Raw genomic sequence first — 14,550 nt, 5'->3', positions numbered from 1 at the left:
CCTTCCCAGGGCTGTATGGGGTTTGATGGATTAGACTTGATTTTTGCTTCGTTTTACAGCCTGGACGGTACTTCCACCATGGAGTCAGTTGTGTTAAGTTTGGGGTACTTACTGTGGTCTGGCAGCCTGTTACATGTCCCACTCTCTTAGTCCTTCACGACGGAACTTAAATTTGATCATGAATGTTGGGCGTAACAAACCATATGCAGGCCATAGCATCGCAGTTGCTTTTTTATTTTATTTTATTTATTGTTTACTTTCATTTGCTTTGCTTTTTCAGCAGCTTACATCGTATCTCCCAATGGGACACTGCAGATCCTTGTTCTCTCTCTTTTACAGCCCCGCTCTCTGGGGTCCCCAACGAAGGGATCATTGCAGCTTCCCAGGTCCCTGCCCTAAGCGTGGAGGGTCCCTCTCAAACACTCTTCCGTAGAGGGCCATCACTAAGACAGGCAAAGCGGCTCCACCTCGGCTCCTCAGACGACCGTCTCTTGAGACCTGATGAAAGACAGATGACAAAGGGTTGATACCAATGCAAAGCTCGGTTTCCAGCAGTTACCTCCCTTTAGAAATATCCTGCCAAGCTGGGCCGTGGTGGTGCACGCCTTTAATCCCAGCACTTGGGAGGCAGAGGCAGGGGGATTTCTGAGTTTGAGGCCAGCCTGGTCTACAGAGTGAGTTCCAGGACAGTCAGGGCTATACAGAGAGAGACCCTGTCTCGAAAAAAAAAAAAAAAGAAAGAAAGAAAGAAAAAAGAAAAGAAAAAGAAAAAAGAAAATAAAAAGAAAAAAGAAATATCCTGCCAAAAGCAGGACTGAGCGGTATATCTATAGTATACATGATTTGATGGCAGAAGACTTAGCTTTATGATCTTCATCTAATTATAGAGGGATAGGGTAAAAATGTAGCAAGTGATCTCTTTTGAGGGTAGTTAAATAATGTACAAATTTAAATGTATCCTTTAAAGTCATGAGCCACTGCACAACTATTGCTGGCATTAGAGCAGCTTCTCGGCTCTCCCCTGGAGTGAGCTGCCTGCCTAAGCAGTGTTCTCCACCGTCCTGAGCACTTAACTCAAGGTCTTGTGCATGCTAGACAAAGTCTCTATCATGATCTATATTCCTAACTCCTTAAAATGTGTGTTTACCTTTTAGATTTATTTTATTGGCCTTGTGTGTATGAATACTTGACCAGCCTGTATGTGTGTCTGTTCACCACACACATGCTTGTTGCCTGTGGAGGTCAGAAGAGGGTGTTGAACATGGCTCCACTAGAATTGGAGTTACAGGTCTGCATGAGCCACCGTGTAGGAATTAAGAATCCTACTTAAACCCGGCTTCTCAGAAAAAGCAACAAGTGCTTTAAACCATCTTCTCAGATTAATTTTTATTTTATGTCTGTGAATGGTTGCCTGCGCATTTGCATTTGCATCATGTGCACACCGTGTCTGAGAAAGCCAGAAAAGGGCATCAGTGTCCCTAGAACAGGAGTCACAGGCACAGTTGTAATGCCTGACATGGATGTGCATGGATGTGCATGCTGGGACCCACACCTGGGTCCTTTGCAAGACTAGAAAGTGCTCTTGACTGCTGAACCATTCCTTCAGTGTGTGTGTGTGTGTGTGTGTGTGTGTGTGTGTGTGTTATTTGTTTGTTTGTTTTTGAGATAAGAGTCTTTAGATAGTCCTGACTGTCCTAGAACTTGCTGTAAACCAGGTTGGTCACAAACTTACAGAGATCCACCTGCTTCTGCCTTCAGTGTGCTGGGATTAAACTTTTATAGATTCATTTTGAGGCTAAGTCTCACCAATTTATCAGTTTCCACTGGCCTCAGACTCACTTTGTAGCCTGTTCAGGCCTTGAGCCTGACTTGAGCCATCTGACCTCAGCCATCAATGCAGCTTAGATTACAGATTGTGGTCTCCCAGGTCTGGAGAGCTACACTGTGTGATGGACTGTTTACCTTGAGATTCTCCATTATACAAAAGGTTAACTCCCCCAAGACTTCACAATTTGAAGAACAATGCACCCAGATTTGTCTCTCACAGGGTAAATCTGCATTTACAGCTTGTTCTGTTTCAGGGTAATGTGACCTGTGAGCCATCACCATAGACTAGGCAATAACTGCTCCCTTCTTTCTTTCTTCTTTTTTATTTGTATGTTTGTTGGGTTTTTCATTTGGTTGGTTTGGTTGGGGGTGGGGATTTTTTGTTTTGTTTTGTTTTTTTGTTTGTATAAGACAGGATTTTCCCATGTAGAACTAGCTGTCCTAGAACTCTGTAGACCAGGCTGACCTTGAACTCATAGAGATCTACCTGCCTCTGCCTCCCAAACATTGGAATAAAGGAGTAAGCCACCACCGCCCAGCCCTTTATTTCAAAGATCAGATCCTTATTACACTGGTCTACTTCATGTATTCTAAAGAAATGTATCCTCTTGAAGGCCTCTTACTTCATAATATCTTTCCAGGGCAAGTTGACTCCCACTTAGGACGATCTGTGGGAAGACATATTTTGTCCGAAAGGTGCCACTGAGAGAGAATTCTTCAAACTTTGTAAAAGCTGACCCCACGGGTTCCCCACAAGTTCTCAAGTTGGTGGTTTGACACTTCAGCAATGTACATATCTATGTAAAAGGAGGGGGAAAAAAGTAGTCATAACTCAGTTTCAAAGAATAGTTTCCATTTAAGCAGTCACAACTTGTTAAATACTAAGTCAGATTTAATGAGGCAAGATCATTACACTTTTTTGTTGCTTGTTTATTTTTGAGACAGGGTTTCTCTGTCCTGGAACTTACTCTGTAGACCTGGTTGGCCTCAGTCTCAGAGTCCTACCTGCCTTTGCCTCCTAAGCATTGAGATTAAAGGCATGTGCCACCGACACCTGGCAATTACTACACTTTTAAAGAAGGAAAAATCAATAGAATTTTAAAGGTCAGTGTTCTGCATACTTTTGATTTAGATTGTTTTGTAGGGCATTTCCCTTAGTTAAATTTCTTTAAATTCAGTCATGCGCCCATGTGTTACACTGGGTCACAAATTAATCTAGCCCCCAGCAGAAAATCCCTCAAAATACAAAATACTTTTGTCTCCAAAGTAACAAAAAGATTCATAGAAGTTGCAGTGAGTTAACTTGAACTTGCCTGCAGAGAACTTGTCAATGTGCTTCATGCTTTTCACCTTGTAGTCAAGAAAAAGAATTTGTTCTGGCTAAAATGAAACAAGTTAAATGTGCTGGGGCTGCAAATGAATCCATGATAAATGCAACATTATACCAATTAGCTGAACTTAATCCAATATTTAAGGAAAAGCTAGAATACCCCTGCTGATTATTTTATATTTTATTTGCCAATTTGACACAGCTAGGGTCATCTGGAGGTGGAACCTCAATTGAGGAATTCCATCAGATTGTAGGCAAGTCTGTGGGGGCATTTTCTTGATTAATAATTATTTATGTGGGAGGGCCCAGCCCATTATGGGTAGTTGCCACCCTTGGGCAGTGGTCTCAAGATGTATAAATAAAACAGACTAAGCGAGCCATGGGGAACAAGGCAGTAAGCAACAATCCTCCATGGGCTCCGTTAGTGTTTGCCTTGAGTTCCTGCCCAGACTTCCCTCGGTGATGAATTGTAAAGCCTTCCCTCCCTAAGTTACTTTCAGTCTTGGTCTTTCATCACAGCTATAAAGAGCAGTGACTTAGAAGAAAACGTAGCAATAAGGAATCCGAGCATTCTACCTGTAGGTAATACTGGCCTTCCACTGTATGGAGTCCATCAAAGGCACCGAGGACATACACCTCGTCCATTCGGCTCTCAGACATCTTATAAGTCAGGTGACAACACAGGTCCTTTTGGCAAACTGTGTAATTGCCAGCACTTCCCATAAGCTTGGTGAAGCTGAATTCATCAAAATAAATCATTCCCGGGAAGTCTGCCTGCCCCGATGAGAACGGCTTCACAGTCCTGGCATAAGCGCTCCAGTCAACCTCTGCAGGGGTGGCATGCTGGCGGGGCCGAGACCTCAGCTCTGAAAGCAGCAGTTGGCCACTCTCTGTCTCCATGTCGTAGTGGTACACTTGGACGGCTTCCGGGCTGTAGATGCCACTCCCTGTGGCCAACAAGGATAACGAATCGCAAATGTTGCTTCCAAACTTTTTACGGTGACAAAAGAGAACATTCTCACGGGAAATTAAACATAATTAGACAGAATGTTATTAAAGCACAATGACTTTTTAAAAAGATGTTAATTCAGTTTGACTCTGATTTCTGCGTAAAGTACTGAAGTGATCATTTGAAAGTTTTGGTTGGTTTTTTTGTTGTTGTTTTTGTTTTTGTTTTAAATAATTCCCTTTTTAAGCCAAATGAACAAGAAAATCAAAAATTCCCCCAAACATAAAGAATAATTTCTGCTCTCCAATGACCTAATTGATCTATTTGAGTTTAAAATTCATTTGTCATATCAAAAACCAGGCATGAGAAAAGTATTAATTACCCTTACTGTGGAAACTACAAGAGTAAACTCTAAAGCCAATTAAGCTTAGTAATTCTGTCATCGCACTAAAAGATTTAATTTTATTACTACTAATAGATGTTGGCTGGAACGTTCCTAGCGTTGACTTTTTCTTTCTTCTTCTTTTTTATTTTGTATCCCTGGTTGTGAGCCTAGCCTTTAATGGCTGAGCCCCCTCCCCAGTCACCACCACCAACTTTTTTCCCATTACCTGACCCCCAACCTCTTTATAACTTCAGTTTTCCTCGTGAAGCATAGAGATACTATTTGCTTCTTTTCCTTACCCAAATAAAGCTCTTTAAGCAGGAACCCATGCTCCTTGCCAGCGATGGCAGGGAATGTCTGCAATCCCAGCACTTGGGAGGCTGAGGCAGCAGGATCATGTCTGGGCTATATGCCAAGATCCAGCCTCAAAAACAGAGCAATCAATTGCCCGTCCTCAGAAAGTAAACACATAAATAAATAAATTAGATCAAAGCAGAAACCCATAGTGTTATTAATTTTATGAGAGTGGAGTTAGTCATAGAGCCATTAAGGAAAAATTTGGCTTGATAATCAGTGGGAAGATCTTTCCCAAGACAGCCCTTGCCACCTGATGGATGGATGGCCAGTTACCTGTCATGTGCATCCTGGTGTTGTGGGTGTTTGCAGCAAGCACGTTGACCCCCATGGCTCTGGCCCACGCTGAATGGAATGGAGCTGCTGATAGCAGGGGCAGGGTGTTGTACCACGCCGTGGGTAAGAGAACACTGTCAACCTGGGCGTCCTTTACAACCACCACGGCTGGGTCATAAGAGAAAATGTCAAAGCAAGTGAAGATGCCAAACTTCCCAAACGGGGTGTCAAAGGTCACCAGCTCTGAATCTTTGGGGAAATCAAACTGAATCTCTGGTTCAAAAAGATTGTACTGTGAAAGACAAGCAGAAAAGCAGGAAATTAGTATAGAACAAATACCAGTAGGTATGGTCAGTACCCTAAATCTTTTCTTCCATGTATATTGAAGTGCATATGGTTCCATGAAGATTTGCAAACATCATGCCTGTTACATAAGCTATCTATGAGTTTCCATGCTACGACATTAAGCAAACGTGTTATGCTTAAGCATCAATGAACAAATGAACTCAAATGACATCTAAGATGTGAGTGTTTCAATCTTTAAAACTGCAGAATGAACCGGGCAGTGGTGGCTCACACCTTTAATCCCAGCACTTGGGAGGCAGAGGCAGGAGGATTTCTGAGTTTAAGGCAGCCTGGTTTACACAGTGAGTTCCAGGACATCCAGGGCTACACAGAGAAACCCTGTCTCAAAAAAACAAAACCAAACAAACACACAAAAAACCCTGCAGAATGAAAATTCATTGACATTCTTTTTAATTATATCTAAGTGTCGATGTGTAAGTACATGCATGTGAGTGTGGGTGGGGTCCAACGGACCAGAAGAGGGTTCAGATCCTCTGGATTTACATTACAAGCAGTTGTGGGTGCCCAATATGGTGTTTGGAATTGAACTAACATTCACTATAAGTGCAGCATGTGCTCTTGACTACTGAGCCGTCTTTCAAGCCCATAGACGGGATGAACTCTTGATTCCTATAATTTTTAAACTCTTTCCACAGTGTTATTTAAGTATCAACAGTGAGGTCTAGCCTGTGTTAACAAACCTTATCATGTCTACTGTGGCCTTGATATAAATTAAATGAAGTTGACTTAAAATTAATTTCTACTATGGAATTGTTAAGTCTTGCTAATGCTAAGCTATTAGTTATCTTATTTTTTTCAGCCTCTACAGTGTATGTATTATATTGATGACAGCCATGAGGGGGCTGTGGTGATTTGAATGTAAATGGCCCCCACAGGCTCATAAGATAGGACACAATTAAGAAGAGTGACAATTAGGAAGAGAAAGTCTTTAAGGCGTAGGCTTTAAGGTCTCAGATGCTGAAGCCAGGCCCAGTGCCTCACTGTCTCTCCCTGCAGCCCACTGATCCAGATGTGGAACTCTCAGCTCCTTCTCCAGCAATGTCTGCCGGCATGCTGCCATGCTCTCCACCACAACAAGAATGGCCTGAACCTCTGAACTGTATGCCAGTTCAACTAAATGCTGTCTTTTAAGGGAGTTGCTGTTGTCATGGAGTCTTTTCACAGCAATAAAACCCTAAGACAGGGGTACTGAAGGTTCCTGACATTTCACAGCAGTTTGTCCTCAGCGCTAGTCACATCATTATTCTCGTCAGGCAGCTGAGTGTGCCTTGCTTTAGTATGGTCTCTCCTGAATCCTGACTGCTTCACCCAGGGAGGAGCAGAACATTGACTTGGCCGGGTATCCATTCAGTCTGATGTGTGCGCTGGTGCAATCTGTCATCAGCCACCCCCAACCCAGTGTTCCTGAGGCTATCTGGCTCCCACACTCACCCTCTTTGTGGTAGTGCATCCTACACAGAACAGTGAATGGTTCATCCAGGACAGTCATGTGACCTCAATGGGATGGAGGAATGAGGAGGCCATTTCAGGGTTTCCAAGTAACAGAAACACATACTGTGGACTTTGTTCATAAGTATAAGAACTTTGTGCTGTGCAGCTGTAGCCAAGTGACTTCTAAACACACACACACACACACACACACACAGAGAGAGAGAGAGAGAGAGAGAGAGAGAGAGAGAGAGAGAGAGAGATTTCCCTCCTTTTTTAAAGAGTCAGTTTCTTTTGGGATTTTGTTTCATAGCAATCAAATCATCATGTTGAGGTAAGTAGCAACATAGTATTTAATAATAACATATTAACATATTATATATCTCCAGATCCTCTGATATTAACTCAAGATGGAACAGCATTTCTCCTTTCCCAAAGGATATTTAATCTTTTTAAGGCTATTCTCACATCTTTTTAAACATTTTGCGACATAGTACTTTATGATTAATTCACACAGAGAATTATTAACTGGTATACAAATAAAGGAAATTGCCTTTTCAACTAGAAATGGCAATAGTTATGAAAATTTCTGTAATAGTTATATTGTCAGTATTTAACAAACAAATACACACACACACACACACATCACAAACAACAGGAAAAAAAAAACAAGTTTAATGAAGGCATGGGTAATTCTTACCTTATGGTAGCGGGCTGTTAGCCTACCCTTAGAATCGAAGACCACATTGGTATTATACTGGTAACGGCCATCCCGGGGACAGTGAGGATCAGTAGTATTGCAGGGCTTCTTGTCCCCAATATTTGCCACAATATAGATAGAGCTCTCCTTGGCGAGGCAGCTAAGTCTCTCCTGTACTGGTGTGTAGCCAAACCTAATCCAACAGATGTTACCCCAAGTGGGGTGTCATGACAGCGACCTCCTAAATATCACAGCGATGCTATATATTTCCTATAACGCAACAGCTCTAGTTCAAGAATCGGCAGGAAAGGGTTTTGAACTCACAAGCAGACTAGGGAGATGGCTCAGTGAAGTGCTTGCCTTGTACGTGTGAGGACCTGAGTTCAGCTCCCAGGACCCAGGCTCAGCACCATGCACCTATGATCTCAGCCATGAGCAGTTGGGAGTCAGCACCCAGAGGCTTGGGGTCTGCTGGCCTGCCGTGTGTGACAGGTTGCTGGCCTGCCGCGTGTGACAGGCTGCCGGCCTGCCTTGTGTGACAGGCTGCCGGCCTGCCTTGTGTGACAGGCTGCCGGCCTGCCTTGTGTGACAGGCTGCCGGCCTGCCGTGTGTGACAGGCTGCCGGCCTGCCGTGTGTGACAGGCTGCCGGCCTGCCTTGTGTGACAGGCTGCCGGCCTGCCGTGTGTGACAGGTTCCAGGGTAGTGAGAGACTCTGCCTCCAACAGGAGGACAACGCAGTGTTTGTCTTTATGGTTGCTAGTGTCTTCTACCGTGCCAGAGTCCAGGGTGAGAACCTAGAGAAGACTGAAGAGAAAATAATACTGTGTCTTAAAATGGGGTGAGAAGCTACGCAAGGACTTCAAAGTCCTCTATGAGAGGACCTTAGCAAACTCCTCTATGAGAAGGGCCTTGCCTACAACTGCACCTAGAATGTTACAGATTTGGGGCTATAAACTGTGGTCAAAAAACAATGTAGCAAGTGTCAGAAAACAGTCGGTCCTCTGCAGGCCATCCTCTATGGGGAACGTGTGCAGTGGGGACATAAACAAACGTACATCCAAAAAAAATATGTGATATGCGAGCTTCCTTTCGCTTTTAGAGGGCTCTCAGGGAGAAGGCATACATTGTGAAATTGTCTTAATTTTTATCGCAGACTACGAAAGGCGTGTAGTGAGGCAACATGTGGCTTCAAATATTTGAACGTCTCTCATGTGAGACTTGTGTTGTGGTACTCAACAAGACAGATCAAAGGCCAATATTATAAGGAGGAAGATTTGCAAAATATCAGATAGTAAATGTTAGAACGCAGACTACTCTTCGTGAATAAATACATTTGCTAGTTATTATAATTTTTCAGTATAATGTAGTCTAGTGGCAACATGTCTATTCAGTTACCGTGGCTTAATGCAAATGACTGTGTGACATGTATGTAAGAGTATGTTCGTGGGTGCCCTTGTGGGTGTGAGTGTGTAGGTGTACGTGTGTGGAATCAGATGACAAGCCTGAGTGTCATTTCTTAGTTCCTTCCTCCGCCCCTGCCACCCCTCACACAGCGTCTCTCACTGGCCCTGGACTTCACTAAGCAAAGCTAGACTGACTGGCAGCAAACACTGGGGATTAGAATGTCTCCGCCTCCCAACTTACTGCTGCCAGGATTTCATGTGTGTGTCTGTCCCAGCTCTTTACATGGGTTCTGAAGATCAAACTCAGGGCTCCACACTTTCAAGGCAAGCACTTTATGGACGGAGGCCTCTCCCCAGCCATCAAATGGCTGTAATTCCACTTACCCTAATTACTAATTACACAGCTTTTTCTCCCCCTTTTTTTTTCCCCTCATAGGTAACATACAAACAGTGACCCTTGCTGCTGTAAGCGAACAATTGAATAGGCCCAGCATACAGATACAACTCCTGGAATTCAACAAAATCACAATGAATAGCTAACACATCTATGGGTTTCTGTAATTATGAGAAGACAAGCAGGACAGAGATGGTGTGTGTGTGTGTGTGTGTGTGTGTGTGTGTGTGTGTGTGTGTGTGTGTTCATATGGGTATAAGTGCACACATGTGAGCAGGTGTGTGTGCGTATGCAGGTGGAGGCTGGAAGTTGATGTGTCCTGCCTACTCATTGTCTGTCTGTTTATCAAGACAGGGTCTTTCCCTAAACAGTTTGCCAATTCCTTCTAGTGTGACTAGCTAAGTTTCCCTGAGAATCCCCCATCTCTCCCTCCGAAGTACTAGACTACAGATGGCCTCTATGCCTGCCTGGCTTTTGTGTGGGTTCTGGGGGATCTGAACTCCAGATATCGCATTTGATTGGCAAGTGCCCTATCCATTGAGCTACCTCCCTAACAGTCCAGGTCGCTGTTCTGTTTTGGTTTAAGTAGTCGCTCGCTGTGTAGCCCAGGATGCCTTTGAGCTCAAGAAGCAATTCCTCCCACGTTTTTCCCGAGTGCTAGGATTCCAGTCATATGCCCTGATACCCAGTTCATTTCCTCCTTTTTGTTCTACAGAGCTGAATGTTTATCATTGGTACAATTCAGTGTTAGAATTTCATGAGCCGCTTGCCTTCCTGTCTTAACAGGATTCAAGTAAGCCTAACGATCGATCGGATTTAAGGGCACCTTCTCCTAGGAGTGTCAGCTCGAGTGACCTCATCGAGTGAGGTATGTGTTAATGCATGCACTAGAATGACAGCAAGTAATGACTGCCTTCTGTGCTGGGAAAAGCTTTCGGGAAGAAGACACGGAGTCACTCTCTTATGCTTCCTGTACACACAGATCATGTGACATTTGGAAAATATTTTCCCAAAGGTAGACGTCTCAAAGTGAGGCTTGACTCAAATAGCAGAGCTTTGAACTTTGGATTTTCTTTCCAGCTGGCTTCAGGGGGTCAGAATTATGTCTACAAGCTCATCCTTGGAGCAGGGGTTCTCAGCCTTCCTAACACTGTGGCCCTTTAAGACAGTCATGTTGTCGTGACCCCCAACCATAAAATTATTTTCGTTGCGAGTTCTTAACTTTAACTTTGCTGCTGTTATAAATCATAATGTAAATATATGTGTTTTCCAATGGTTTGACTCAAAGCAGTCACAACCCACAGATTGAGAACCACTGCCTAGAAGGCAATAGATATGAGTCTGAATGGGTACATGCAAATATGAAATTAGCAACTGAAAGCAGTTTTAAAATTTCCCTACTTAAAAAAACAAAACAAAAATAACAACAATAAAAAACGGGCGTGGTGGCACACGCCTTTAATCCCAGCACTTGGGAGGAGGCAGAGGCAGGCAGATTTCTGAGTTCGAGGCCAGCCTGGTCTACAGAGTGAGTTCCAGGACAGCCAGGACAACACAGAGAAACCCTGTCTCGAAAAACAAACAAACAAACAAAAATCACCTGTGAACTATGCTAAAAGGTGAGTACACCAAAAATAATCTAGTTCGTCTTCATTTAAATTAATAAATATAATTACATAATTAAATATATATTTTAAGGAGGTTATGCCCAAACCACAGTTATTAATAATTTCTATAATCTCTATAAGGAAAAGAGTTCGCAGTAGTTTACACTCGGTTTCTTCTATCAAAAAGAAGTCGTTGTGACCTGAGATGTTGAAGAGAACACTGCAGGGTAAGGAGCCACACACACCATTATTTCACTTGACATTCTTATCTATTCTACAAGGGAAATAGAGATGGGGTTTCATTGCACTCCTATGATAGAGAGAAACGTTTGTGCTATGTACCCATCCACTCCGCTGGGAGGTAGTAAGATGTGGACTCAGAAAGGCAGCTTCCTGTTCAAGCCCCCTGCAACTCCCATGCACCTTACTGAGTACTGTGGAGCCATGGCAACGGCACGGTGTTAGGAACACAGGCTCTGGAAGGGTTAGCTTGGGAACCGTTCCGTTTTCCCAATGCTCTGCCCTATGGATCCACTCACAAGCCTAACCAGTGTTTTCCTGTAGATAGTCGGGTGGTATATTTATATTATCTGAAAGCTGTCCTTAGATTTTTCAACAGCCTCCAATCGGACTTCCTTCAGCAATGATGCTCACCCCCCTTCTCGCACTCTTCCCTCTCTCCCTCTCTCCCTCTCTCCCCTCCCTGCCTGCCTTTGTTTCTCTGTCTCTCTCTGTCTCTGTGTCTCTCTGTCTCTATCGCCCTGTCTGTCCATTGGTCTGGATCCATGTATTTACAGACAGTTATAGGTAGTTGTTTTAGTGTTACTGTAGAAAAAGTGACTGAAAAAGAAAGAGAAGAAGAAGGAGAAGGAGAAGGAGAAGGAGNAGGAGNAGGAGAAGGAGAAGGAGAAGGAGAAGAAGAAGAAGAAGAAGAAGAAGAAGAAGAAGAAGAAGAAGAAGAAGAAGAAGAAGAAGAAGAAGAAGAAGAAGAAGAAGAAACCCAGGCTCATTAATCATTTCACGCTTCTTATGAAGGCTCCGGGGTGAACCCACTGACTTGCCCTTGAGAGCACAGGTTTCAGAAGTAACATTCTCACTTGGCTAAAACTTAGTTAAACAGACTAGTTAACAGACATGTTGGATACAGTTCACACACTAGATTTTAAAGAGAACTGTTGTCGGAATGAATCAAGTATTCTTTTTTTTTTATCTAAAGATTTATTTTATTTATTTATTATATGTAAGTACACTGTAGCTGTCTTCAGACACTCCAGAAGAGGGAGTCAAATCTCATTGCGGATGGTTGTGAGCCACCATGTGGTTGCTGGGATTTGAACTCAGGACCTTCGGAAGAGCAGTCGGGTGCTCTTACCCGCTGAGCCATCTCATCAGCCCATGAATCAAGTATTCTTATCCAAAGATATTTGCCACATGAAGGCACATTGAGTAGCAGACACTATGAAGCATTAGGCCCGTGCCACTGACTGTCTAGTCATCAGAAAAAAATAACACGTCAAGCCTGGTGACATTACTGCTCTAGCTCATCGCTAACTCCTTGTTGACAGAGTCATTTACTCTTTGGCGTGATGTTACCTCTTAGGGTCTCTACAGGGAATCCAGTTCACTTCAGGGTCTGGTATATCCTCTAGGTAGGGGTAAATGGTCTCCCTGGTGAAGACCCAACCGTAGATCCCGTCTTCTGGCGTCACAATGATATGTGCACCCTGCTCAAAACAGGCATGGAAAGAAAAGGTTCCTCGTCATTTTAAACTTCCTACATTCTTGTCTAGCTGCAAAGCTATATCCCATCTCAGACATGAACAAAAGGCGTTACCTGTCTGGCTGCCAGCTTGATTGCGCTCTCCAAAATGTCTATGTTCTTGTTTATCAGGAGCAGAGCCTCTTCGGTGGGAACAGGAGTTTCTGTTTCGTTTGGCAGTATAACAGCATGTTCATATACGGCAGCAATAAAAGTGTCCATTGAACCCACAGTCTGGGCAAAGAGGACAAAACTCACTGCCCATTGAGGAAAATGTAATGAGACCATAATTAAAATATAGTGATCTCTGAAAACCAGAAGGTTCTTCTACTGTATCTCGGTGGAAAAAAAAAATATCCAGACGTAAGTCCTGATGTCAGCCAGCTGCATTTGTCACCCTGTGAATGTAGTATGGAGGAACGGGGTTATGCAAGATGGGCGGGCAGAAGTACAGAATTACATGGACGTGGGTTTGCAGCAACTATTGACATTGCTCAGAGGCCAACTCATCTCTAAAAGGGAAATTAGTGGGCCAACCAGTTGAGTCCATACTAAACACACTGGTCAAGTTCTTACTTGTGTAAGTGTATTTTTAAATGAAAGGTGTTTTACTAGCACACCAATATTCCTATTAGTACAGTCAATACTGTGGGGTTCTAGAAGACAGCTATCACATCGACAATTTGCTGAGGATTTATACTCATGGCTGTAACAGGGACAAAACAGTCTGAGAAAAGCCCGAGGGTTTTATTTTTGTTAGCTTTGTTTTATTTTATTTGTATGGGTGTTTTGCCTCTATGTGCGTATCTGTACCAAGTTCATTTCTGGCCAGGTCAATCCAGGAAAGTCAGAAGAAGGTGTCAGATTCCTCCCAATCCCTGGAATTGGAGTTTCAAGGGGTTATGAGACACCACAAGGATACTGAGAAACAAACCCAGGTTCTCTGAAAGAACAAGTGTTTCCTAACTACTAAACCATTTCTCCAGCCATCCTTTTTTGTTTGTTTGCTTCATTTGAGAATTTCATACAGGTCTATAATGTGTTTTAGTCAAACCCACAAATCCAACCCCCACTCTCACACCTCTCTCTCTCTCTCTCTCTCTCTCTCTCTCTCTCTCTCTCTCTCTCTCTCCTTCCTTCCCTCCCTCCCCCACACCCAAATGGGTGTGCTTAGTGAGTGATACAGGAACATGACTAACCTTCCAGGTTTTCCTTATCTGATGGTGGGGAGAGGGAGTCCCTAGGACTTGCCAGAGACCTGGGATGGGGGAAGCCCCAGGGACAACTCTAGCTGAGACTTCTAGCAATGAGGACATGGCCACCTCCTGTATCCAGGAAGGACTCCTGGTGGAGGGATAAGGACAGCCACCCACTCATAAAACCTTCAACCCCAAATGTGTCCTGCCTACCAGATGTGCAGGGAGAAATATGTCACCGAGACTGGAGGAATGGCCGACAAATGACTACTCCGAATCAAAACCCATCCCATGGACAAGAATCAGTCCTTGACACTATTAACAATACTCTGTTATGCTTGCTGATTGGAGCCTAGAATAACTTTCCTCTGAGAGGCTTCACCCAGCAGCCAACAGAAAGAGATGCAAAAACTCACATCCAAACATTAGCTGGAGCTTGCAGAGCCTTGTGAAAGAGTTGTAGGAAGGACTGAGGGACCTGAAGAGGACAGGGACTCCACAGGAAGACCAACAGAGTTAACTAACCTGAACCCTTGGGGGCTCGCAAAGACTGAATCACCAACCAAAGAGCAAGC

General features: G+C 43.6%; 1 protein-coding gene across 1 annotated transcript; it reads right to left on the bottom strand.

Moving 5' to 3' along the window:
- Positions 1 to 201: 201 nt before the first annotated feature.
- Positions 202 to 13,189, bottom strand: LOC110338323 (vascular non-inflammatory molecule 3). Its single transcript, XM_021221645.2, has 7 exons — positions 12,855 to 13,189; positions 12,614 to 12,744; positions 7,616 to 7,808; positions 5,122 to 5,413; positions 3,734 to 4,104; positions 2,451 to 2,624; positions 202 to 498 (listed from the first exon to the last, which is right to left on the bottom strand). The coding sequence occupies exons 1-7, from the start codon at positions 13,065 to 13,067 to the stop codon at positions 370 to 372; spliced, it is 1,503 nt and encodes a 500-aa protein (XP_021077304.1). The 5' UTR covers positions 13,068 to 13,189; the 3' UTR covers positions 202 to 369.
- Between the last annotated feature and the right edge of the window lie 1,361 nt (positions 13,190 to 14,550).

This window comes from Mus pahari, chromosome 21, assembly GCF_900095145.1.
Source record: "Mus pahari chromosome 21, PAHARI_EIJ_v1.1, whole genome shotgun sequence".
Lineage (NCBI taxonomy): Eukaryota > Metazoa > Chordata > Mammalia > Rodentia > Muridae > Mus > Mus pahari.
This window is presented reverse-complemented; position numbering and strand designations above follow the sequence as displayed.

Coding starts and splice junctions, on each gene's coding strand:
- LOC110338323 (XM_021221645.2), bottom strand. CDS start 13,067: ATGGTCTCATTACATTTTCCTCAATGGGCAGTGAGTTTTGTCCTCTTT. Junction 12,745..12,854: donor TCAAGCTGGCAGCCAGACAG/GTAACGCCTTTT, acceptor TGTTTTGAGCAG/GGTGCACATATCATTGTGAC. Junction 7,809..12,613: donor CCCTGTAGAGACCCTAAGAG/GTAACATCACGC, acceptor CTGTTGGATTAG/GTTTGGCTACACACCAGTAC.